The following is a 27,418-nucleotide window of genomic DNA, read 5'->3' as shown; positions in this document are numbered from 1 at the left end:
AAGGCAAAAAGGGAGCCTTGCCAATATTGTGAACCCGAGACAGCTATTCCAATGCAAACCTCATGTTGTTACATAGATCGTGTTTGGGAAGAGATGTAATATTAATCAACTTTCTGGCATTAAGTATCCGTTACTGTACAAAAACATTCTTGCTCTGGCTTTAATTCAGTTTTAAGTCACTGTGAAAACATTTATGTGGCTCTCAAACTGAGTTAAAGGACCCAGGCAATAATTCTTTTCCCCTCCCAAAGGAACTAAAACAATCATCTACTTCCATAAAACACAGTATTTTAATAATGCCAACTGTTTTCCTTAAATGTTGGGTATGTTCAGACTTCTATACACCATTTCCAGAGAAAGAAGCTGTCTTCTGGAGCCCCTCAACATGATCTACCCACTCAGAGTCAGGAGCAAAGGCATACTTCAGAAGAAAAGGCCAACACAACATCATATGAAAACATGTGGTACTGCTCTTTCTGCACTTCTCCAGAAGTCCTAATGCGACACAATGCAGTTTCTCAGCGGACAACACCGCGACAAAATTTCCATAGCTGCATGCTAATAGAAGTCAAACAGGAGAACCATGGCAGATAGGTAACACTGAATTTCTTTTTGACAACATCAATAACACAGTTGAAACCCTACACTCACAGGAATATATTAGGCCAGTGGGAGCAGAGCTATTGGTATGAGACACTATGCCACTGTTTGCAAAAATTCAATACCAAGTGTCTCAGCACAAATTCATTACTCTCACCTAACCATTACGACACAAACAACATCAAAAGGGTCACTCACTAAGCAGCAAGTCCATACAAGAAGTGTCTGTCTGTTACCAGGAGTCTCGCACCAGGATAACAATTCAATTTTTTTTCTGAGCAACTTCCAGCTCTCCCCTATTCTTCTCCACAGGTCATACATCTAGCTACTGAAAATCCACAAATCCCCAAATGTGTTGTGCCTGATTTGCATATTTAAATATGTAAATTACCGCAAACCGGGTAATTTTCGTGTTACATATTTTTGCAGAAAAATTAAATGTGAAAAAATGTTTATTGCAACAATTACTGGTTCCATGGTATTTCAACAAAAGGCTGTAAATCATCAAAATAATTGCCTACCCATTAACTATTGTAGCATTCTGCCTGAAATTTTCTCATTCTGCATTTTAGCTGGATGCAAAAAATATTTTTCTTATAAATGTTTACCACTTCCAGATTTATTTCACTAAAAAATATGCATAAGCCTAAGCCTCTGTCTTATGCACCCACCCACACATACCAAATTTAGTTAAAAACAAAACTAAATAAAGAATTGCAACCACAAATTAAAATTTTCTCACAACACACTCAAACAGTAATGTATGTAAAATATATGCCATTTAAGCCCAAAATATACAAACACTGCATTGAACTCTATCCTGAAATAAGAAAAAAGCTATCTACGATCATTTCCTGCATCTTCTTTGTACTACTACACATGTAAGGAAATTACTCTGCTAAATTATCCATTGCAAATTGAGAAGTGAAACATTCTTCTGTGTTTCTGGTGAGTAAGCACTAAAGCAGAGTATAGTATTTCTAGCAATGCCTGCTTACTATGTGCTACTGCCAGATCTGTTTTGAAATTTGAGCCCCAAGAGGGAAAATAAAAAAGGCCTATACAATTTTCTCCCCTGCTCATTTCAGCCAAAAGTCATGCAGAGAAGTTTTTATCTCACCATGTTCACAAAACACAGCATGAACCAGTAACCATTTCTGACCCAGTAGGTTTTCTGGCACACTGGAGCTGGTTTGTTCCAGTTAAGGAGACCAGATTTACCTTCATGCAGAAGTCCGGTTACAAGTGACGATGGCTAATTCTGTTTTCCTAGATGTAAATTAGAACTTAGTTGTCTGTGTCAGGCATCCAAAGACAAACAGGACTTTCCCAGGTATGCTGGCCCAGATGTGCCTTCTCTCCTCCTTTGAGCTGCTGTGCTGGTGTGAGAAACATCTAATTCTGCAATCATTCCTCTTGAGAGAATTAGCCAACCATTATTAGAGGAACTGTAGCCTGCTGCATACAATTTCAAAGTTGTCTATGCAACTGTATCTGTGTACACTGCTCCTCCTGAGGCACTTTTCCAATCCACAAGCCCTTTCAAGTAGCGTAATGCCTATCCTCTTTTGCTCTTGTGATGGGACTGATAACCCAACAACTCCCTAACTGCATCTTCCAGCTCTCTAACACAGCCTGCCTAGAAAAACATTTGGCACCTGCAAATATTTTTCTTCAGGAGCCTGAAGAGAAAATCTTCCACTGTGCCACAGAATGAAATCAAACTAGGATTTATTTGGTTGTGAGGAATTCAAAGAATTAGTTTTAAAGGAACAGAGACCTAAGCCTACCCTCTTACCTACAACTTGGAATTTCCTCTGAGCAGCAGGGATATGTACCTCCCTGGAAAGACTTGCACATTGTTATATATCCTTTTACACACTCCTATGAATGCAGGGGAAAACACTTCTCCTGCCAAACATTTTACTTTGCTCTTTAACAGCTGGATATGTGTGCAGCAAATCAGAAGTACTATGAAAAGAGGATGAAAAGGTACAGGTAACAATTCAATGCTTTAAATATATCTATGTAAGGAGTAAGGTTGGAAGGCAACAAGTCAGTTGAGCTAATTACATCTTGTGCAGCAAGCTATGCCACGTGTTATACGTGCTTCCCATTCATACTTGGGCGTTCTCGATTGAGTTAGCTGCCCAAAAGGTGTCTCAACAGGCTTGGTTATAACAAACAGTTTGGTGTGCAACCTTAATAATGCCCAATATTGGGATCAGAAGAGGATATTGACAAATGACTTTGCCCAGAAAAGTTGTTCTGGCCCCCATTTAGTAGAAAGCAATCATTTGACACTGTCTAATAACATTAATCAAGCTCTGGACCTTTGTTGTTGTATGTCATAGCAAATGCTTAGCATTTTCAGGTCCAAAGTGCTTGACTACACATTGTATATTAAAAACAAAAGACTTTAATTCATTAAAAATAGACTCTCACGCTAGATTAAGTTCATTTGCTGCTCCCGTCCCTGGTCTGCCTTTGTGTGTGGTCTCATTTAAAACAGACACACATGAACCAGAACCTACTTTATTCACATGAAACAAAAATACTATTGGCTGTCAACCAACATAACAGACACTGAAAAATGGGAACACCCCTGGGTAAGGAAATTTTAATTAAAAAAAAGAGAGAGAAGAAGAAAAAAAGAAATTACAATGACGAAGAAGCAGCAGCTGCCTTCTCTGGGAATTTCTGTTTCGTCACCTTTGTCAAAACATCTCACATTGTCTCCTATGTATTTTATAAAGGTCTTTTGCAGCTCTATTAAAGTAGCAGCTTCATTCACTCTCATTCTGATCTATATTGATAAAGATTATGAAGCCATTAGATGGCTCATTATGTTTGCCTTTACTTACCCCCAATTAAGATTTCAGGTGTCTCCAGTTTTGAGCTAATTTCAAAGTGTCTGCCATCTGGGACATTCTCAAGGAACATGATGAGCTCCTTTTGTAATGATATATCACATTTAAAACTCTAAGGGAGCAGTTCTGTTACATGCAATCTCATTTTCCATATGTAGAGTTTCGTGCCTGTTATTCTGGGGGGTTTATTTACAAATCAATCCTAAGTGCCAAGTTTTGATCTATGGCTAGTACAGCACTAAAGCTCCTGGTCACAGCTGACAGCTGAAATGCTCTTAGACATAACATCCACACGCAATTCTCCACAAATTGTTCGCAAAAAGTGAGTTTTTGAGCTTTAGTGTGCAATAAAACCAGATTCAGACACAGTCATGAAAAAAATTCTGCCGTATGTAACAAAGGCACCCTTTTATAGAAAACTCCCTTTTGAAAAGTGGAGATGAGGATTAGCACAGTGAAGTAATTGGGATCTACTAATCTCTTCTTCAGAGCAGAGTAGCATGAATGAACAAAAAAAAAAGCAAGCACAGGTCACAATCATCTCTCAAAAAGTGCACTGTAGAGAGACCTTCCTCTCAGTCCTCCTTCTAAAAGGGGAAGAGCTGAAGGGGCGGTCACTAGAAAGAAAGATTTTCATGGTAAACTAATACCAAAAAAGGGAACAGAGAGCGCAGGCTACATTTTGAAATTATGTCAAGCAGAGATGGCAAAGAGTTATTATGATACCAGACCTCTTGCTGGAGAGAGAACCACAACACACAGGATGCTGGCATTACAGTGGAGCATTACAGCAGGCTTAAAATTTTCAGCATGGTTTTTAGGTCTTCCATTCTATGCTAGGTGATCCATTTTTCAAGATATGGCGCAAGGACATGACACAAGGACATGGCACAAGGACATGACACACTGTGTAATGAATGCAGCTTTTACTGATTTGCAAAGAAATAACTGACTTGAAAAAGTTTTTTCCATAAAATCTTTCAATCAAGAACATGAATGTAATATCTTAACTGACTGCAATTGTGGTCTCAATACTGCATGTGAAAAATTAAGTGTTGCCCGTGACATGCATTTTGATATCACTTTTGGAGGCTTGTAATTTATTTAGCTTTGATAAAATAAAATTATTTTAAATTAAATGTTATTCACAAAAAAGCCAGAGTGACTGACTGTGTGTCTATACATATATGTGTATGTGTGTATAACTCCAGTATACGTCTGTGTATGCATATATATCTATCTGTCTATCTATCTATCTCACAGAATCATAGGATTGCTTAGGCTGGAAAAGACCTTTAAGATCCTCAAGTCCAACTGTAAACCTAACACAGCCAAGTTCACCACTAAACTATGTCCCCAAATGTCATATCTACACGACTTTTAAATACCTCCAGGGATAGTGACTCAACCACTTCCCTGGGCAGCCTTGACAACCCTTTCAGTGAAGAAATTCTTCCTAATATCCAATCTAAACCCTGCCTGGCACAAATTGAGGCCATTTCCTCTGGTCCTATCGCTTGTTACACGGAGAAGAGACTCCCGCATTGAGATAAATAGATAGATAGATAGATAGATAGATAGATAGATATGTATGTATGTGTGTGTGTGTGTGTGTGTGTGTATAATTCCAGCCCTGCAGTTATAGTTCTGCCATAGAGTTCAGACTGTTAAAAGAAACAGGTTAAGGCACACGATGCTAACGCTACGTCTCACTCCATCACTTTTTCACTCAGATACAGAAGAACAGAGAAGGATTGAGCACATTCAGCTCATATATGTCTTTACTAGGGGTGTAGGAGAACAGCACTATTTAGGACCTACCTTGCCCATTTGGTACTTGTTTATGCGTTTTTCCTTTCCTAGGGGTTGACTGGCATGATGATGAAGCATTGTTTGTGGCTGTTTTTGTGTCTTCTGTCTCCTCCTCCTCCTCTTCTTCATCCTCATCATCCTGAGAGCTTCCAAAATATACCATGTTGCTGGGCAGGGCTGGAGAACCTGATCATTATAAAGAAATGGCCCATCAGCATCATTACATTCACTTACTGCACTAACCATATTGATCATAACCTACTTTAGTGTCATGCATAGCAAGGGAAGAGAGGGACTCAGAGATGGAAGGTCACACTAGTGCATGACTAACTAGAGGGTTTTTATTTATTAGTTTTTACCAACAGGATACGCATGTGAAAAGCGGGTTCTCCCCCCCTCAAGCACATTCTATTCATACTTCAGACAATCAAACAGTCTTGCTATAAGCCCTAATTAATAGCTTTGTGTATTCAGGAAAAGGACTAATGCACATGCTTAATTTCAAATGCATGCTCAAGTGCCTTACTGAAGTCTTAACACACAACTAGAAGCTTACAGCTTTTCCAAACAGAAGAAAAAAGAACAAAAAAACAATCTGCACCATGGCAATATTTTTAGGTTATCATTACAATAAAGCATTAGCATTTAAACTTCACAATGCTTTGAAGACCTCTACAGTACTGCACACAATATTTTGCAGTATTCTGCAGTATGAAACAAAGAGAAAAACCGAGACATTGAGATGCTTATTTGCCTAGCAGATTCCTGGCAAAGGAGAGAAAAGAGCAAAGGGCTCCTGATTCCCTGTGTGCTCCTCTTGAGGATGTTGCTTCTCTTGATTACTTCCCATGATACTCCCATGATTTTTAAATGTACAAATACTGCTGACAACTAATGGACACTTTCTCTTGTGCCCAATATCATTCTATTCAAAATGAGTCTTCTGTCTATCCCCTGGAGGGACACATGCCCTAGGAGCCTTCTACTTACTCCCAAGGAAAGAATTTTTGGTAAAGAAAGGGAAAAAATAGAGTCAACAGACGTGGATAATGGCAACTCATTGCTTCAGTTAGTTATTTTCCTGTAGCTAAATAAAACAAAAAGACAAAGAGAACTGGGCTACAGACCAACAACGCAAGGTAGTGGCTATTTGGCTGGTGCTTCCTTAGGAAGCACTTCTAGCTTCAAGCTCTTCAAAACTGCAATTCTGTGTTTTGTTTGGTTTTGAACTGTTGCTGTTACCATTGCCAACAACTAACTAAAGCTTTTTTGGGGGTTGCGTATTTTCTGCTCCCACCAGCTTTGTACAAAATACTTGTAACTATAAAAATTACATTTTAATGAACGGATACCTAAATACGGCACAAAAACTGGGATGGGTTGTTTCTGCGATGAATCATCCTTTCCTAACTATACTGGTTTTGATAGGGATGGAGTTAATTTTCCTCATAGTAGCTGGAATGGGGCTATGTTTTGGATTTGTGCTGGAAACGAGGTTGATAACAATGGGATGTTTTAGCCATTGCTGAGCAGTGCTTGCACAGTGTTGAGGCATTTTTTGCCCTTATTTTTTATGCTGCTCTGCCAGCAAGCAGCTGGGGTGCACAAGAATTTGGGAGGGGACACAGCCAGGACAGCTGAGCCCAACTAGCCAAACAGATATTCCAGAGCATATGACATCACTCTCAGCAATAAAAGCTGGGGAAAGAAGGATGAAGGAGGGGGAGACAATCAGAGTTACAGTATTTGTCTTTCCAAGCAACCATTAATATGTGATGGAGCCCTGATTTCCTGGGCATGGCTGAACACCTGTCTGCCAATGGTAAGTAGCGACTTCCTTGTTTGGCTTTGCTTGCAGCTTTTGCTTTATGTATTAAACTGTTTTTATCTCAACCCATGAGTTTTCTTAGTTTGACCCATCCAAATCTCTCCTCCATCCCACTGAGGGGAAGTGAATGAGCGGCTCTGTGGGGCTTAACCCCCACCTGTAAAGACCTTTGCTCTTGGCCTCTATAAGAGCCCCTTTGGAACTGTGGCTGCCTCTGGGAGAAGCAGAGAGAAACTCCTCACCAGCATCCTGTGCTGTGCATGAGTGGTGGCCCTTGGACAGCTATGAGAAACACTACAGCAGCACCGAGGGCATGATGATTCTTCCCCGCTGAAACAGTGTACATATTAATCCATCCAACCTAGTCATAAACGTATGGACACATATGGCAATTCTAGGGGGAAAGGCTTTTGCATGCCACAACCTTCATATTTATATAGACTAATGATCAAATTAAGACTGCTGACGTATTTCATGGCATGGAAGCTGTAGAAACTTACAGAAACAAAAAATCTTCACATTTTTTATGCAAGCCCAGAACTTTTTGGCACACTCAGAGCAATTAACCATAGCAGGTAAAAGGTGGTGAAAGGCACAGGCACATTAATTCTTCTGCTCAGAGAGGAGTTTAAGTCTCAACAGTAACTAACTAGAAGACTCTAAAACAGTTACTCTAAGATAGTGCTGCCTAAAAAATAAATTGTTTTTTTCTTCCATCTAGGTACCCTATGTGTAGTATGGATTCAGAAGCTGGACACAAGTGCATCAGTTCTTAGCAGAATCTGAAGTCTGACATCATCAATGCATTGACAAATGATGGCATAAAAGAAACTCACTGTTAGGAACCCTCAAAATTAGATTCAAACACAGACTGAAATCTCCCTATTATAATTAGAGAAACAGTCAGAAAATTTATCCTTCTGAGACACTAAAATAGGAGACTAGATAGAGTGTCTGATGTCTAAGCTTCATCTTCCCTACAATCCAAAGCTTTTTTGGCAGTAGCTTTCAAGAGCAACCACCAAAAAAAGTATCATCTGCAATGCAAATGTTGTTATTACAGCAGCAATCTTTTTTTTTCCCTTTTTATTAAAGCACAGAATAAAATATAGTGCTCTGTCATTCTGCTTAGAAAGGAGGGAGAGTCCTACCAAGTCTGAGAGCAGGCACGAAGTTCACCTAACTCTTGGTATTCAATTGTTGTAATCTCAGTGTATAAATCTTCTGTCAGAATGACATTTTTTAATTCTTTCCCATCAAGAACTATGAACAACAATGGTTAAACTGCATTCCTGGGACAGCTGGGACTGTTCGGGAAGTATATTTCCAGAGAAATTAGACTAGCAACATCCAATAACACAGGAGAGTCCTGCTAACCCTCTTTTTATTGATCTAAGTGCTCTGCAATATGAGACCTTGGAGAAAAGCTGGCGTTCAGTCTGGGTCTCCTCCCCTCCTTCTCATCAGCTTTTCCTACATATTTATTAAACTTGACTTGCCAAACAGAAGGAAAGAAAAAAAGTCTGGACTTGCACATTTTTGTTCTATTTAAGCGTTGTTACGGATGGAAGACACTGAAAGAAATCTAAAAGCTCTGAGTTTTCTTGCTTACATTTTATATTAAAACTATTTTTATCATCATCTTTTATAATATGATTTCAGTTCTGGAATAGCCTCAAATAATTTGTTCACAACTATGTGTTAAACTGGTTAAAACCATTTTCACTTTAAGGCTATGTATCTAAACGTCCAAAAGGCTGAGAAAACACTGATTTAAAATATTGAAACAGGCTGTTCAAGCTCAAGATACTACAAATTCCCTTTATGAGCAAACTGAAGGGAAGACAAGGCTGTAAGCATACTGTGATTTCATTCAAACTAAAAGAAAGACAATTATGTTTATGAGACAACACCTAACTTGTGAATGGTTTATGTGCATTGCTGGTTTACACCAAAATAAGAGCTAAGAACCCTCACCCAAAACTCCTCTTATAGAAATAATACTCTGACCTCATGACTGAAGAACTAATGAAACTCATATGAGCAAAGCTGCACTGTAAAGAGAGGAAGCTATGTGATCACTCACCTTCTTTATTATAATAATGATTCCTGTCCTAAATATGCCTCATCGTCTCTGAGACCAGACAGGATGTGCACATGATGCCACAGCCTATCTCTACAGGGGACCCCATTTATTACTCAAAGCTAATATAAACAATACTAAGTACTGTTACTGTAGCCATGAATGGTCAAGACCACTGGAGATGCGAAGAATGTGCACTCAAAAGCTGGTTTGTTTTTTCCAACTGTATCAGTTGGTCAACTAAAATATATTGCCCTTCCTCATAAGTCTGGCCTGTCTTCGTCACAAGTTAAGAACATGGTGGTTTTCCTTACAGTTCAGAGTTGTTGCTCTCAGGTTTCTCCATGTAGAACAGATATTTATCATGAAAATGATGTATGTTTTACAATGAAAATTATGTATGACAGCCCTCCGAAATGGTATGAGAATAAGGAAAAATGCAGGTTCACCAGAGGCATACATACACACATATGAACAGAACATACAGTTGTAGGCGTTTCCTTGATATTTTAACTTTACAGAACACTATTCTGCATGTTTTTGTCTTTGCCTGGATGCACTCAGCAATAGAAACCCACAGGGCAGCTATGCTGGGTCCTTCTTGCACATATTTGCCAGCCAGGCAACAAGAGTGAAGTATCATTCCTCCTCTTCTTCTTGCCCTCACTAGCACCAAAGTATGATTCTCAAAGCCTACTGAGGGCAACCTAAAGAGTGACATTAGAATTTAATCAATAACCAACAGCAAAAGAGAAGAGCTGCAGTGCTCCAGATAGAGGGCAACATCTGGGCCTGGGAGGTGGTGCCTGCCAAGTCTCAGTACTCTAGGTATATAATTCCCCATTTCCTCGCTTTCCATCCCCAAGAAAACAGCAGAAAAATCTGTGAAAGGGTTATGAGAGCCTGTGGCTGTATTGAATTTTACAAGTCTCCTTCTGTGCTGGGAGCCCCCAAGTTGTGCAGGCAGCTGCTACCACAGGCATTGCAGTGGATGAAGGGGGAGAGCAGGGGAGGAGCCCTGCAGCACCTAGGGAAAGCACATGAGCAACCCTCCACATAGAGGAACCCACCTTGCCATGTACCCAATCAGCAGGTGCCTGAAAAGCCTGCTCACTCAGCAAATCTAATGGCAACTGGAAATTATATTTGACTTCTCACCACTTATTTAGAAGACATTTCATACAAGGAACCATCTAGGTTGTTAGTAGCTGTGTGGACATTTTTCTTGGCATCAGAAACAGTCTACAGAACATCTACCTCCATCTGGCCTCTTGTTCTTATTCCGGTGCCACCACCTCAACCGTGGCAGTATAACTTTTTTGTGAGGCCATGTGGTGAATTGGATCAGGGAACTGATTCAGATTAAAATCCCAGACTAAGGAAATTAAAGTCCATTAATAAAGCTGTAACTGTAATGTAATGTTACAAGCTCTCAAGAAGAGATTTGGAAAATTTCTATGCACACTTTTTCTTATTGAATGTGTAGCATAATATATCACTTTATGTTATTAAACAAAACATTAAATGCAGTATGTTTCCAATCTCGTGTAGAAGCTGCACGTTTTACATTCTGTCCTGATGATGTCTAGGCACACAATTCCTAAACGCTTTTCTTTTCCCCTCAAGACAGCTGATTTGTTTTGCATCAAAAGCATGTGCCATCAGCAAAGATCTGGATGAGGCAATTGAAAAATGTTGGGAGGGAAGGAGAAGTCAAGGCAGAAGCAGTAAGCTGTAAGAAAGAGCATGCAGCAGCAGCAGCAGAGCAGAAGAAGGGAGGGGCTCAGATGTGCTGGGGCTGCAGAAAGAGGCAAGTGGTGAGTAGTACATTAGCAGATGGACACAAGATGCAGAAGCAATAGGAGAAGATACTGAAAGAATTACTGACATTCAATAGTAACAAATACAGCAAAGCAGGAAGGACACTCCTGTTAAAGCTGCTCAATACAAGGTATCTGTCTGGCAGTGCTGTCGACCTGCTGCCCTCATCTGGACATGTGCCACTCACCCTTTCTTGTTCAACAAGTCTCACAGTAGAGAGTAGAAAAGCTATGCCAAAGCCAGGCAGAAACCTGAAGGGAACTTCCCAGCCCTCTTCCCCTCCTCCCAGTCACTGGGGAAAGGCCAAATTACCAAAGCTGGCCCTCATGGTGCTATTTTGAACAATTTTTTATGGCTTTTTTAACAATTTTTAAACAAAGTTCCATGGCTGACTAAGGGATTGCAAGCCATACAGAAAGCTTGGAGAGCTGACACAACCCGAGGTACCCTCTCCTCACCAGAGAGCATGAATTACTGCTCCTATGATAAGAATACCACTGTGTGTGGCAAATATTGAGAAAATCATTAATGGTGAGTTGTCCTTTTTAGAATCACTCATCATGGCTACAATGAGCTATGAGTTATTACAAAAAGGGAGGACAGTCAGTTCTTTAAAAAAATTAGATCTGAAGTATGTTTGGCAACTGTTTCCATCAGTATCTACGGTTTCATTATTGAAATTCTCTCTTGAGTATTTTTGTCTTCCCTCCTATTGTGTGACCACACAAAAGAAAACCTAACTATGTAGGAAAAATGACTACCACAACTACACACAAAGTGTGGTGTAATGCATATGAAAGGATGACAAATGTATTTCATGTCCTCCGTTATAATAATTTGATGCTTATACAACAGTAAGTACAAAGTAAAATATGTTTTTTTAAGTCATGGTGCTGCTTTTAGTAGTTTTCCTGGAAAGATATTACCCTTTGCATGTGAAAAATTCAGGCTTTCTACTACCAGTAGGCAGAACTGATGCTTACACAGCCTGTACACACAGATGCATTGACCTCAGCAGCAAGTGCCTGATTAATAGAATAAACTATACTCTTTTTCAGCCATTTTATTTGACTAATGAGGTTATTAAGGTTTTTTTTTATTATTGTTTGATGAATGTGTAGTTTTCCCTCCTAAATTACGATATGTTTTGTTTCTCATTAAATTACATTAACTTTTGTCTTGGACTAACTAAACACATGAAAAAAACCTCTGAATTTGGATCTGAAGAGTGGAATCAGAAGTATGGAAAGTGCATGTGCCTTGCCAAAAATACTATTTCATTACTCTTCAGAATTAGCTGGCAGTGTTACTGCAATATTTACTGAAGTACAAACCAAATGTTTTCATCTGGACAGGATTCAAGCCCTGGTATGTTACAACCACAACAAAAATCATCTCAATCCAAGAGCCTTCTCTGTAATTTGGGCTGTGGTTTCTGCAAAATTGGAGGATTCTTCTCCATGAATTATTTACACCAACTCCTCCTCTAGCTCCTCTCTTTTTTTTTCCTCCTAACAATTAAACATAACCTAGATGAGCTTTGGAAAAATCCTAAAACAATTTAAGACATCAGAATGATTTAAGCACAAGGCAGGTCAAGGTATGTGGGACTTAAGTCTGCCCCAATAAATACACGGCATGTCAAGCCCTACAACAAGCCACGTCCAGAGGTTTGGCTTCTCCAACATGCAGCCTCATTTTGCGGCTGTATGCAGGTGGAAAAACCTTGCCTCTCAAATGCTCCTGATCTGCTGGCATCTCAATGCTTAAAATTTAGGGTCTGCTTCTCATTTGTTGTATGTCCTACTTATTACATTTTGGCAGGACAACACCAAGTCCCTGAAGTGCAAACAAATGTCATTTATGCCCACACTTCGTGATTGTTTTACCAAGTAAGACTAAAGGAGAACAAACTGCATAAACTCTAAAGGAAAGAGGAATTGTACTTCACTTGTGAGGAACAACCCCAGAGGGAGCTCCCTGGTGCCTGAGCGAGAGGGAGGAAAAGGCCATCCCAAATACAGAAACAAAACAGAGTTCAAACACAGTGATGCCCAAACTCTTCCCTCCCCTGTCATTGCACGAATCACAAGGTGCCTAGTGTTCTGGCTAATTTATCAACTACTGTAGCAACATAAAGCCTAATTTCTTCTCAGTCTGTTCTACAAAGTAGTAGAGCTAAAACCAAAAAGCCAAAGAAAATTTTTCCTTTTCAAGGGAAATGGAGTAAGGGTGGGGAAATGTGTGAAACTCTGGCAGAAAAAAAAAAGGTTCACTTTCCAAACTTAACAAAACACATACCAGACTAATAGAGTACTCAATATTAAAAAAATCAGGAGTGCTTCTCAAATCTACAATTCATATCCAACAATCTCAAGGCAATTTACCTCCACTAACCTGACTAGATTTTACAGTGTACCTCAAAAACAGCCCCTTCCACATACACTTCAACCCCCAACTTTACGTTCCCCTCCACCATTCCCAAAAAGCTACTGGGCTGTGTTTTATATCCAAGAGATCCTGGGTCCCATTCCTAGCACAAAATAAGTCTTTTGGGGAAACACTGAACTTATGGTATATTCACAGGTTACAGGAGCAGGCTCACAGTTTTCTGGCTGGGATGAAGAGCAGGAATTGTCTTTGCCAGAATACTTTACACTGTCTACCTGGGCAGTGAGGTTTTGAACTGCTGCCGCCATTGCAGCACTCAGACTTTATGCCAGTAGCTCATCCATAATCACCATCCCGCTAGGTTGATTTTATACAGACTTAAATATTTATCTTCATTTTACAAAAAACTAAGTAGCTTGCTGAGGGACTCAGAGTGAGTCTGTGGCAAATACAAAGGCTAAACCTCAAGATTAGTCTCCCATTTCAGTCAGTTAACTTCATCCTGCGGCTTTTTGCAGAGGTAGATATTGGAATCATTAACATCAGAAAGGCACCCAAAAACTGGAAGAGCAAGAAAAAACTTTTATTCAGCTGTAGTACTACACACAGGATACTCTATCTTGCTTCAGCACCTCTTAAATCTCCCAGTGGACACACTGATATGAAATAACATTTTCATGTGCCTAGAGGTCTGGCCCTCCAGCAGCACTCTATTCCCCTGGGAAGGAATAATGCCGTGGTGGTGGTCACCAGGCTCTCTCTGTGTACTTTACACATCTTGCTCACTGTGAACCTGCATAATCACTTCTTCCTGCCAACAGTGATTAAATTGTCCTAAACCACCATGAGAGTTACTTACTAGTTAGTTCAGAGCAGCATATTCCACAGGTGGCCTAAATGGTTGCACATGAGAAATACCCTATATTCTATACTTCGATATTACTCCTAACTTTAAAAAAGAACTTAAAAATTGTGAGATTACAGTTACAAAATGCAAAGTTATTTTTATTAAATGGTTTGTGCAATTCAGATTTAACACCCTGAAGTTTATTCTTGTCTTTTCAATCCATTCTAAAATTTTAGTTTCAAATACTAAATGATTGAACAGCAAAATCAATAAAAATTCTTCTTCCAACAAATTATTGTACATCTGCGTGTTGTAATACTATTTTTGAGTTATAGAAACTAACTCAGACTGCAAAAAAGCCCTTTTTTTTTTTTTTTGACAGCGTCAGCATTTCATTGCTTTGCTTCCAGCCTAATCAACTTGTTGTGCTATTGAATCTGCTTCCTCTGATGTGGTGAGCATGTCTCCACGGTGGCAATGTGCTCCCTGGGAAGGCTGGTGCTTCAAGAATGTGATTGATGCAGTCAGCAGCTCTCAAAATACAGTGTACTATTGACACTGAACTAGCAGGCAAACATATCCTCTGCCTTGTTAAAAGATACAGTTGTTTTCTAACATGCCCAAATTCAAGAGCCCGCAAGTTTTGCTTTTGGGGTCTCTCCGGTTGTAAAGGAAAATCTCTGCAGGTATCAACTGACACCTATTCAACCTCTCCTATCAAGACTCAAAGGAGAAGACTGAGATCAAAGCTCCTTGAGCCTACCACCCAAACACAGGTGTTTAAAAGAATAAAATATCTATTTAAAAACAAACTGTGAGAGGACTGGAGCACTGGGAGTTAAAAGTTACTGAAGTTCAGACAAACATGCTATAGTGAAATTTTTTATTTTGATTTTGCCCTATTGCAATAAATCATCAGATCATTAACTCAGCACAGTACTCAAATAAAAAGAACAATCACACATTTTGCAGAATAGAAGAACCTGAAAACTCAATTTGTGAGATCTCAATTAAACCATCTTTATTTAGGAATCCCTGAAATTCTCTAGCATGTAAGTCCCAGAGGCTCAGCTTAATTAGAAAATTGATCAGGGGAAAACTTCTTAAAATGTAGTCTCCTAATCATAGTCTTCCTGTTATCAACTTTTGCCAAAGATCTATTGCTCCCAGGGAGTTGTTTTCCTTCCTCCTTTAACCCGTTATTATTTGACTCGCAATATTTTAACCCGTAAATAATTAGAGAGCAAAGGTAGCTTAAATGCACTGTAACAGAAGCTATTAAGAAAAATATGATCAGAGGCATAAAATACAGTAAAAGTGAAAGCTGTTGTACAACCACACAGAGATGACACACTTGTATCTACACGCTGCTGAAAGATACTAATTATGCCTCTGGCAAAGGGCATAGGGGCTCCTTCAAAGAAGCTATTTAAAGATAAGAACACTGCAGACAAACACTTCAGAGATATCTGTGCTATTCCCTTCCTTCTCGTGTTGGAAATTCTAGGTCACAATTTAATAAAATAAAAAAAACCCACACTTTTTAAAAAGAAGGATTTTAAAATAATAGAAAGCAGGGCAGCCTTGCCAAGTCTGGTCAATTAGATGTATTCCAGGGTGCTCAGGTATCCATCAACTGTTACAGCTCTTTCACTCTGCTCCAATTACCTTTCAAGAAGTAATTAGTACCTTGTATTATTGAATCAAGAGTTTAAAAAACAAACTAATTAAAAATATGTCTACAGCCCTAGTATTCTGAATAATGAAACCAAGCAGGTCATCTTGGTTAAATTATTTCCCTTTGAAATTAGGGGGGCAGGTACATAAAATATTTGAATCATTAGATTTTCTTACATGTAGCAGGACAGGTAAATGGGACTTCTCCTTAGTATGGGACCTTACATATGTCAAGGGCCTTTCTTCCACACTGTTGCATGATAATATTGCTCCATCACTGATCGAATGCAGCTGCTCCCACTTAAAAAAAACCCCACAAGAGCAATGAAGAGTGAACTTGTAGTGGCGATGGGATTTTTAAATTTCTCTATTCAAAAACAAAAAATGAAAGTACATGCTGACATGGTGGTATTTGGTCAAAGGCTGGACTTGGCTATCGTGAGGGTCTTTTCTAACTTAAGGGTTCATGATTTTGTGAATCACTGTAAATTCTGACAAATTTACACTACGCTTCTGACACTGCTGGATGTGATGGGACAAGGACAGAGACATGACCACAGAGCTGCTTTACCACCAGTCTTGGAGAAGACTCCCCTGCTGAAAAAAAGCTTTCATTGTGAATGCAGGGACTATATCACCTGAGCATTTTGAAGGACTAGGACCTAAGATAGTTCTAACTTAATGGGTTTTTTTCTTTAAATTAAGCAAACATGGGGATTTACTGTCCTGGATCTTATCACTACTACACTTAAAATTTTTGAAGTGTTGAACTTCAATCCTGTCAGTGAGCTCTTATTTCTGTGCAATTGCATGTCACATTCCATCGTGAAAGTGCCAGGGCTGGACAGATGCATCTGGACAGAAGTCAGAACAACCACATGTCCCACCATGCAAAGAATTCTGAATCCCTCAACACTTCAATAAATAATAGCACAGAGGTTCCATATCAAAACAAAGCCCTTCCAAAAACATCACAAGTCTTCCCTGTGCAGGGTTTAAATAAGCTGCTGTCTCTTCCCTCTCCAAGCTCCACTAGGTACCACCAGAAGAACAGCACCAAACTAAGCCTGCCAGTGCCCTGAAAAACCATTTGTGAGACCTTTATGGAGCTGGATGTACCATCTTCCACTTCCTTTTTTTTTTCACAGGGCACATCAAAAGAGAGAACCACCTGGAGCTAAACCTCTCAAGAGGCCAAATGAGCACAACCTCAGACAACCAGGACCTTCTGAAGGACACAGCATTCCAGGCACAGAAGCCAGAACCATGTTAATACCAGTCAGAACAACCCCATTCCTACTTCCTCCAAGCCACAGCACTCTCCTGCTCCTCCACAGAGGAGCATCTATGTAGCAGATGTCCAAGAAGATTCTCCCATCTCTTGTTAGGCTTTTTACTGGGGTGATAGAGCAATAAGCTTGTGGAGGTGCTGAAACAAAGCCAACAGCTTCCCCTTTCTGCTTTTCTTCAGACTGTTTAAGCAGACCATGTATGTGCCATGTGTGGCACTCAGAGCAGATTTTCTCTTGTGGCTTTTAATATAACAGTAATTGTGATCTTGCTGTCTGAATGCATCTGCTGTCTGAAATACACAAGTACTCCTGCATACTGAAGAAATTAGGAGTGAATTGTAAGTTCTTAATTGACAGTACAAAACATCAATTATGCCACAGATGAATAACAAAGAAGAAAATTACAGGTGCAAGAGCCAAACAGCCATTGATTAAAATTAAAAAAAAAATAAAAACAACAACATGAAGCACTGGAATAGGACAAAAGTACTCGTGCTTCCCATTTGCATTGTTAAACCAGAATGCTAAGAGACTAGGAAATAAAAATGGAGACAAGTGACACCCCCATACAGGTTTCCTTTCTATAAGTGCAAGTGCCTTCAAAGCTATAAATAACTCGTGCTTAGTTAGCAAGCAGTGGAAACAAGTGTGTGAATGCAGCCATGTGTGCTCACACACACACACACACAACCCCCATCTGAATCTTCCCACCAACAACTGTGGCAGTTGGCCCAGATCACAGCAGTGACATGCTGCCAACAGACTGATCAACCTCACCACACACTAAATTAGAAATACATTTACACAGATTAAATTTCAGAGGACCGTGATGCCACTTGAAACTCCATTAGATTCTGCTCCTCACAATCCTTTAAAAAACCAAAAAAGATAGTAAATCATCCCCCTCTACCCCCTCCACCCACCCGCTTTACTAGAAGTCCCAACAGGATGGAGGCTCCGTAATAGATGTGAATCAAGATGGATAAATTAGCAACCAGTCCAAAGGTACCACTAGCCTAAAATCTCACAGAAGAGAAGTAAAAAGAAATCAAATCGCAGTTCATTAAGGTAAGAAAGCCTCAGCAGGAAGCTATGGGTTGTGTTGATCACTGCTGCTCACAGATGAGACAGAACCCTCAGCACTGGAAAAGGGAACTCAAACACAAGCTTTGAAAGATTTAACCCACTAGGTAAGACTTTTGCCAACAAACCCTATCTGTAACAAATTCACACCCTTTCAGCAGGTAAGGGGACAAAACAACAGCAAGAGACATCATGCCAGCACATCAAGGATGGAGCAGTGACTAAAAGGAGGGGGCGCGCCTGCCAGAAGACAAACATACCACAAGAGCTAACATGACAACTTGGAAATTAAACTGAAAGATCCTATCTTCAGTAGATGACCTGGCACACAGGGCCATGGACAGTACTAACTCAGGTAAGGTCTCCTTCTTTAGCTTAATCCAGACAGTCCACTGTAGCTCACGCTCGGGTCCCCAGGTCTGACGTGCAGGCTTACAGACACGCACCAGCCAGGCTCAGACACCTGTTACTATGAGCTAATTCAGGTATCTCTCTCTACAATTTCAGATGCCTCGTTTGTACTTGGGTTGCAGTGTGGAGGAGCTCACCTGTTTTAATTATCACCACAGGAACAATCTGGCTCCTGAGGCAGTCAAGAACAATGGCAACCCCTCCACCCACATCACATGAAAAGCCTTGCTCAGATTGAACAATAAAGGACAGTGAGTAGGTAGAGAAGGGGAATTTCCAACCAGATTTCTCCTCTTGCAGGAACAAGTACTCAGGCAAGTTAAGAACTCCTTCAGTTTACAGTCAGACAAAACAAGGAGGATGGTGAGGACTTAAGAGAGCTAGACAATAAGCCATTCAGGATAACGGAGAGCCAAGCATAAAAGAAATTTCTTTTTGCACTATTACCAGCCTCATTTTATGATCTTTAGAACCATGAACTCAAATGCTCCTGCTGCAGATACAGTCAAATTGCTGAGAGTTGAAATGCACACAATGTATTCAAGTGTAGCACCAGTACATTTGTCGAGCTGCTGGTCGGTGTGTGGTGCTACGGCTGGTTCTGTGAATGAGACTGTCCCCCAAGGCTGCTGCGAGACACCTACCTCGAAGACAGAGGAAAGTGAGAAAATCTTCTGTCTTGGGCTTCCTTTTGGAGAGGTCAGAAATCTGAGTGGCAGGAGGGGGTAACAACGGCTCCACTATCTTTATTGGAGTTGTGCTGGGACTGTTTGGCTGGGACTGAGCAAACTTCCTTTGTGCTTGCAGCCTTGGCCTGTGGAAACAAGAGCACGTCAAAAGCTTGTTAGGCAGAACTCACAAGATGAGTGAGAACATAAAAATTCACCATTTAAAAAAAAAAGAGAGAGACAGATCTGAATCCATCTCCCACCAATATAACCCTAGCTGGGTCAATTATGAAGACAGTATTTTATTTGTTTTACTCTTTGGTATCTTCTGCTACAATTTGGAAAACCAGAAAGGGAACATCTTGACTGTAAAATCTGTGACTACTGTTTCATATGTTCTGAGTGGTTTTTTTGCACATGATAAAATTACAGTTTACCATTCACTTATTTGGAAATTAAATCTGTATTTTGCACCATGAAAATTTCTTTTTTTTTTTTTGTTAAGTGTTAGGGTTCATTGCTTCCTGTTTTTAATTATTTTACGAATTAGGTTTATTTTGGCCCCATTAAGGTTTTAGTTTATACCAATCTGCTAGAATATTATTTCCATGATAAAAATATATATTAATAGATAAGGTATATATGTTAGCATTCAGTTCTACAAAAACAAATCAAAACCTTTAGGAAAAAGTATTTTTGATAAGAGAAACATCCAGTCAAAGCCATCAGATTTTCGTTTGCTTGGCCACAGCCTAGAAGGACAGTAAGCAAGAAGGTCTGGAGTGGGGTTAAGTAAATTTTTAAGAATGAAAGACATGCATGGAGTGAATTTCTTCAGTCCTGACTGACACCCTCTGATTAGTTTTAGAGCATGCCTGGGTATGGCTGCAGGAAATGAATGGCTGCAGGTGGTTTTGGCACCCAGGCTACAAATCATTTCAAGCCTTTCTGAAGGCTCTGATTACCTGCTAGGTAGCAATGAATGAGATTTTCTTTAATATGTCTAGAATGTAAATTGGTATGAGGGAAAGCGGTTTGGGGCAGGACAGATACCTGGAGGGAGTCTCGCTAGGAACCTGGCTCAGCTCAGCATTTAAGAACATGCTAATTTCTCACTTAAGCAAGTGGGATTCTAATTATGATCTTTATTACAGCTTCAAAAAAGAGAGAAGCTACAGAAAGAACTTAAAACCTTGTTGAGAAAGGATGCAATTTTATGTCATTTTCTTCCCTAATAGCAGAGTATTTACATAACGTCAATCTGAAACATATCAAATAACGCTGAAGGAAAGCTCGGGTCTTGTCACTCCACTGCAGGTTCGACTGTTGTGACTTAAGGAAAGCATGGTTATTGTTCAGTACAGATGAAACACATAATTGTCAAACCTTTTCTTTTTCATGGCTATTAACCTTGAATAGCTGGATAAGAAGAGGTTTGTCACTGAAGTTTTAAACTTTTGCAATTTTGTGGCTAAAGTAGCAAAAAAAAAATTGAAAATCCCAGCAGTGTAGGTATGTATATACACACAACCCCTAATGACAACAGAGAACAAAAGTAACATTCAGCAATTTTCTCCCTAAATTCTGCATAAAATTGTCCATGTTCTCATTATCCAACCCCCACCTCCCAAAACAACAGAACATACCAGCCATTCTTACTGCTTGTTTTCATCTCTTTGATGGCAAAATAACATACTGTTTATAATTTTTTTTATCACAGTGCTTATAAATTGGGAACTGGAACTAAAAGACTATTGAACACATATATTTCCTCATATCCAGGAACAATTATCTTTCCAGAATGAAGGTCTTGTATAGATCTGCTTGTATCTCCTCAAAATTATTCAGACTGCTTTGCAAAGCCCCATTCCTTCATGAAGACTGAGGAGTCCCATGCAGGATGAATGGGATTTTAATTTCAGTCATATACATTTATATCACCAAAACTATACATGCAGCCAGAGAAAGACGCTTTGTGTTGGCTTCTGTTCTGCACAAAACATATGCTCTCTCAGCAAAAAACAGACTCTAAAGGTTAGCAAGCAACCCTGCTTTCTGCATAGCAATTTTTCCCCATTGGTGTGCTTCATGAGCTGGGCTGTTAAAAACATACACCCATCCACTCTCTTCATCTCTGTACTTGCTCAAATCTCATGTGATTAACAATAAGCAGTGAGGAGGACCACCACCCCAAAAAGTAAAGGTTAAGCCTGTTTCACAGTTCAAAATTAACCCTTTGCAGCAAGAGTCACCCATGTCGTTTTGCGGTATCCCTATTATCAGTCCCCAGAGCACTGAAAGGGGATTAGGGAATGGCTTGTAAATTTGACATAGGTGTGAAATGAATGAGTGAACTGAAAGTACTTTTGGTCTATCTGTACTTTGAAAGTACACTCTGCTAGCATCCTTCTCTGGTACAAACAAATGCCTGTGGGACACAGAGCCTGGCTTGGCAGCATTACCAGCTCTTCATTACCCACCCAGCTCTTCACTACCGCTACTGTTCATTACCCATTGGGGCCCTTCATTTCACCAAGGACAGTGAAAATGCCAGGTCTTTCCTCCACACACCTTCAAGCTATGACCATGAACTTTTGCCACTTCCCCAGAAAGGCTGCAGAGACTTGTTGCTATATGGTCAGATGTGTCCGAGATGCTTCTCCTCTCAAACCAATTATGAAGGTTGTTGTACTTCCACCTGCTTGGTTTGAGCTCATCAGTGCCACAAAAACTGGACTCCTTATGAAATATCCATCTTTTATTAAAACCTTGAGCAGTTACAGGGTGTAGGCATCACTGGTTCAATTTATGAACACTAGTAAATGAAGGTGTTCTTTTATGACTGCAGCATCCTCTAGATTTCTGCACCAACTACTGTTCTTCACGTGGATAGGCATGTGCTCCACAGGCTTCTAGTACAATGTCTGAGGGTGTACACAGAGCGAGTTGTGAGCAAGAAACAAGCTATTCTGTAGCTACAACATATTGGGATGAAGAATCAAGGTTAGTAAACAAAAGACAAGTTCTTAAGCAGCCTTTGCTCCACCTTTGTTTCAAAGGTGTGCCAGCAAAGGAAAAACACACATATTTCAAAACACGGGCAAAAAACCCTGTTTCCTTGTGAGGGCATGCGTACCTCTTAATAAACTCGTATATCCCCATGAAAACCTCTAACAGCAGAAAACCAATTATTTCGGGTATGGTTTCACATTACACTTAATCCAATCTAAGTGTGAAGCTGCTGCCAAAGAAGGATTGTACCCTTCCTCTTCACTACAGTTACATCAGACGAAGGACAGTAACTTGTTGTACTCACACACCACTTCTGATCAGGGAAGAATAGCTAAGTAATAAAAGTGCTCAGAAAGGCAGTTTGTGAGTAGGATGTTGCCAACCTAAAATCTAGAGCGAAGCAGTGTGGCCTGCAGGAGTAGGGAAATGATCGTCCCCCTGTACTTGGCATTGATGAGGCCGCACTCCAAATCCTGTGTTCAGTTTTGGGCCCTCAACACAAGAAAGACATTGAGGTGCTGGAGCATGTCCAGAGAAGGGAAACAGAGCTGGAGAAGGGTCTGGAGCACAGGTCTGATGAGGAGTGGCTGAGGGAGCTTGGTTGTTTAGTCTGGAGAAAAGGAGGCTCAGGGGGACTTTATTGCTCTCTACAACTACCTGAAAGGAGGTGTAGTCAGGTGGGGGTCAGTCTCTTCTCCCAGGTAACAAGCAACAGGATAGGGGGAAATGGCCTGAAGTTGTGCCAGGGGAGGTTTAGATTGGATATTAGGAAAACTTTCTTCACTGAAAGGGTTGTCAAGCACTGGAACAGGCTGCCCAGGGAAGTGGCTGAGTCACCACCCCTGAAAGTATTCAAAAGATGTATGGATGTGGCACTTGAGGACATGGTTAGCAGTGGACTTGGCAGTGCTGGGTTCGTGGTTGGACTTGATGATCTTAAAGGTCTTTTCCAAACTAAACAATTTTGTGATTGTTTAAGCACATACCACCAGCAGCATGGCTTTGCTCTTTGCTTCTTAACGCAATGATTTCTGCTGGAATGACCTATTTAGCGTCTATTTGGCAACAGGAGACAGATTGGCACGAGTGGCAGAAAGAACAAAAATCCTGTTTCCATCCTCAAAACAAATTGCTCACTCTGTCCTCATTGAAAGGGTATACACTAGGTAAGGCTTGCAAATACGCAAACAGAAAAAACTTTTCAAGAAGGAAAAGGATGAGGAAAGAACTCAATACCACATCTAAACGTCACGTGAACACCCAACATGCAGCCAGAAATATCTAGACTATTTAAAAATAAATAGTAAACCACCTTCTCTCACCAGAATATTATTTTCCTTCTACTGCTTTTGAGAGACTTTTAACACTTACCTATCACACGGAGTTAAAAAAAGCTTCAGCCTGAGGAAGTCTCACCTCCTTTTCATTTACTTCTCTTCTACTGAACTGACCTTTCAGGTCTAAGCAAATTACAGCCAGAGACTAAAACTCCACAACAAGAATACCCCGACTGTAAAAACCCAGACTAGGCTACAAAACATTTCTCTCCCATCACAAAATTTACTTTTTGAAGCTTTTCTAGACTAGAATTTATTTTTAGTTGAATATTTTAAGGAAATTGCATTCTTTAAATCAAAACACTACAGTTTGCGTGGGCTAAAAATACTTCAGAATGTCTTTTAAATATCCTAGCACCATTAGAATATCCTAGCACCATTCCTTTAGCTTGTAAAAAAGTTCACATTTAGGAAAAAAAGACTTACTATACAAAGGCCGTCTTTTCTTTGCAAAGCAAAGCTCAGGCTAGTAGTACCAGTCTGTGTTAAATTTGGTAAACATTAATACTCTAGATAACAGAATCAAGTATTAAACTATCACTATGTAAGATTTAGTTATACATCGGTACAAAACCCTGACTCTTTTCAGTTTATTACCCCCTAACTCCTAGGCAAAAGCAAAGCATAAGGACTATAAAACATATACAAAACCCAATAGGCACAATCAGATTTGTAATATATTTGTATTCATACTAACCTATTTACAGAAAATTCTGATGAGAGGCTGTTCTCATTCCTAAGTATCTCAACTGGAAGGAGATTTGCAAAACAAACTATCTTTTTCAAACATTTTCTAATCTCCAGCAATCTGCAGGTTTTCACAAAACTTCCTGCTTAATATGCGCTACAATATGTCCTTGCTGCTTGGTCTCATTACCTTCCACTTACTACTTGAACTCCACTTTTGCTTTTGTCTTTTCCTGCTTTTCTGTAGACTGATGTTTATGTCCTTTTTCTTTATAACAGCACCACTAGAGTTAGATTTCCAAATGCTACAGGAACCATAGCTTAAGTAGGTGCTTGAGCTGTAGAGTTTTGTGGCTAATTCCCATTTCCCTTTCCAATGCAGTGTGCTTTTCACTTTCTGAGCTGCTGGTGAGCAGCTGGCAAGCTAAAGAGAAGGAATCTACACTTCTTGTCTTTCTAAAAGCAGCGTCGTATTTGGGTATTTTGTTTTTGTTGTTTCTTCTCCTGAGAAACTGCAGGGGAAGTATTTGTGGATATTTACTTTTACTACTAATGAGCTGAGATGAGCTGATATTAATTGACACCAAACACTGCATAGTTAGTTAGGAATACAGACTCGCTTACTGCCTGATCTAAGGCTAGCTGTTGAGGGAACATCCTCTATCAAAACACATCTTTGAACGGGGGAAATTTTGGTTTCTTGTTATTGCTCAGGCTTTGCAGTTCCCGGATCTCCTTCAGCATTACACCTCACAATCTGAACAGCAGAAATTCAGCACACCATGTATTTACTTTTTTCCATTCAAGGGTTTGTCCTCGCATGGACACAGCTGAGCTTACATTCTGTGGGACTATTCCCATACTGCTGTCTCAGCCTGATTGCCCCATACAGCTACACACAGTTACAGTCAAGGATTACAGCTGTCTTTCCATCAGTCACTAGTAACTATTAAGGGTTACGGGCACAGAAGGGCACTCTTCCTCACAGGTTTTGTCCTGACCATTCTTTGCTAGTATCATTATAGTTTCCTCTCTGCTGCGTACCTGGGTTATTTATTTCCTTGCTGGCTCAGTGAAATACTTATCTCTGATGTTTACTTGGCCCTACACCCCCGACCTAGATCAGGTTTGAAGCACATCATCTTCTGGGCTCATCAGAGCTGATAAAACAAACGTGTAAATTGTGTAACTGTGCTGTACAAAGTGACACTCTGTCTAAAGCGCACAACATGCCTGTATGCAAAGATTCATTTGTGTGCAGCTTTGCTTTTTAAGGTAAATTCACCTGAAAATGACAGGCTGTAGATGTGTTTTGACCTCATTCAAATAAAAAAAAAAAAAAAAAAAAAAAGTAATTTAGGCTTTAATAGCCAGGTGTCTGCTGGAAATCAGATAATTATCAAGTGTGTAATTTCCACCTCAAACAAAATCTACCATGTGATGGGCACTGCTAGGCAAGCCAAGATGAGCATGCAAAACTTGCTGCTGGACATCTCATTCTTCATGGGACAAACAGGAAATATTTATCACTATCACATGCACCAGCAGGAAGCGTGGTTAAGCTACATTTCACCATTTCAATCCTAAGAACAAGTCCAAGACATTCCCTCCCAACAGTAACCTTCTAGAGGATCACCAGTTCATGTAAACAGGGCTCCAGACTTCAAACCAACAAGCTGTCTACATCAACACTGCCAAAACTTATATGAAACATGTTTTTTCTCCCCCAGCTGTGAGGGTAAACATTACTTGGGTAAGCAAAAAAATGGGGTGGAAAAAAAAATTGCCTCAGAATACAAGACTTTGTTGACTCTCCCTGGAGCATACCTGAGTGCAAGTGTTGGCTCAGGTAGTACTAGGCACTGCTTCTATCTGTATGCATTCACATACCACTGCAACCACTGTGTCCCGCGTCACGTTGTCAGGTGGATAAATGGCATCACACCAAGAGCAAGAAAGCAGGCATCTGAAGGAGTCCTTTGAACTGCATTCCCTCCCCCACATGCCCCTAAGCTACTGGGATAGTATTTTCTGCTTGCATTAGTGGTATCTGTTGCCCATTTAATAACACACCGCTTCTGTCGCTACTGCCAGCAGGTTTGCGGCAGTGGAAACTGAGATTCAGCATCTGTGTCTCCACACCTGTTTGAACCAGGAAAGAATTAGAAGTTAAGAGGCCTTGTTGCTCCCGCCCATGCAGTATCAAGTGCAGGTCACTGGTGCAAAGCATGTGGTCGCTCTAAGATGTGGTTCCTTCACAATAATTTGCAAGATTATGTAGTCCAAGACACAATCCAGACCTGTATTACCAGGTTGGAGTATAATTCTTAATCCTGTCATATGATTAAAAGAATCCGGGCTACTTTTCAGTAAATTAACAATTCCAGTAAGGTTGAATGCAACAATTTTCAGAAGTTATTTTTACTAAGTCCTTTATTCACTCAATCTTCTTTACCTTCTGCAGTCCAATAAATCAAAATTGGGCCTAAATTAAAAACATGATTTTAAACCAGCCTTGAATTCTCAAGTGAACAAATGGAAGTAAAATAGTAAGCCCATCTTCATTCAGTCCTTGATTGTTGAACCTAACAGGGCACGTTTCCATAAATAACACTTCTTGCTCTAAAACTTTAGCCACAACGAATGGATGCACATTTTCCTTTGGATTTTTCTTTGATTGTATTTGTTTCAAATGGTAAACAGTTGGTTTCTGAGATCTCCTCTCCTGCTAACAATGGAAAGGGGCATGGAAATGGCATTTAACGAATGGTAATTGAGCTAACCCATCTGCTTATAGACTAGTTCAAAGTACAGCCAGACACAAAGTTTTTTTGCTAAAAACTGCTCAAATTATCATCAATTCTGGAATCGCCTGTTTTTCCTGACCATGCTCACTGATCACAAGAAGGTACTTACAGTCTCCAAACCCACCTCGTTTCATGCAGTTCAGCAGAGACTCTTACACCTACTAAATTAAATATGTGGTTGTTCAAACTACA

General features: G+C 40.0%; 1 protein-coding gene across 4 annotated transcripts in view; it reads right to left on the bottom strand.

The window, feature by feature from the left end:
* JARID2 (jumonji and AT-rich interaction domain containing 2) overlaps nucleotides 1-27,418 on the bottom strand; it is a 215,960-nt gene that overhangs the window by 40,034 nt on the left and 148,508 nt on the right. For all 4 annotated transcript variants that reach the window (XM_027676086.1, XM_027676084.1, XM_027676085.1 and 1 more), the window contains exons 4-5: nucleotides 19,360-19,529; nucleotides 5,292-5,468 (exon numbers count right to left, since the gene is read on the bottom strand). In XM_027676086.1, the coding sequence (XP_027531887.1) occupies nucleotides 5,292-5,445 (154 nt within the window). In that variant the 5' untranslated portion in view covers nucleotides 5,446-5,468; nucleotides 19,360-19,529. The remainder of the gene's footprint in view (nucleotides 1-5,291; nucleotides 5,469-19,359; nucleotides 19,530-27,418) is intronic.

Source organism: Neopelma chrysocephalum, unplaced genomic scaffold (genome assembly GCF_003984885.1).
Source record: "Neopelma chrysocephalum unplaced genomic scaffold, ASM398488v2 Primary Assembly neopelma1_26, whole genome shotgun sequence".
NCBI classification, from domain to species: Eukaryota; Metazoa; Chordata; class Aves; order Passeriformes; family Pipridae; genus Neopelma; species Neopelma chrysocephalum.
This window is presented reverse-complemented; position numbering and strand designations above follow the sequence as displayed.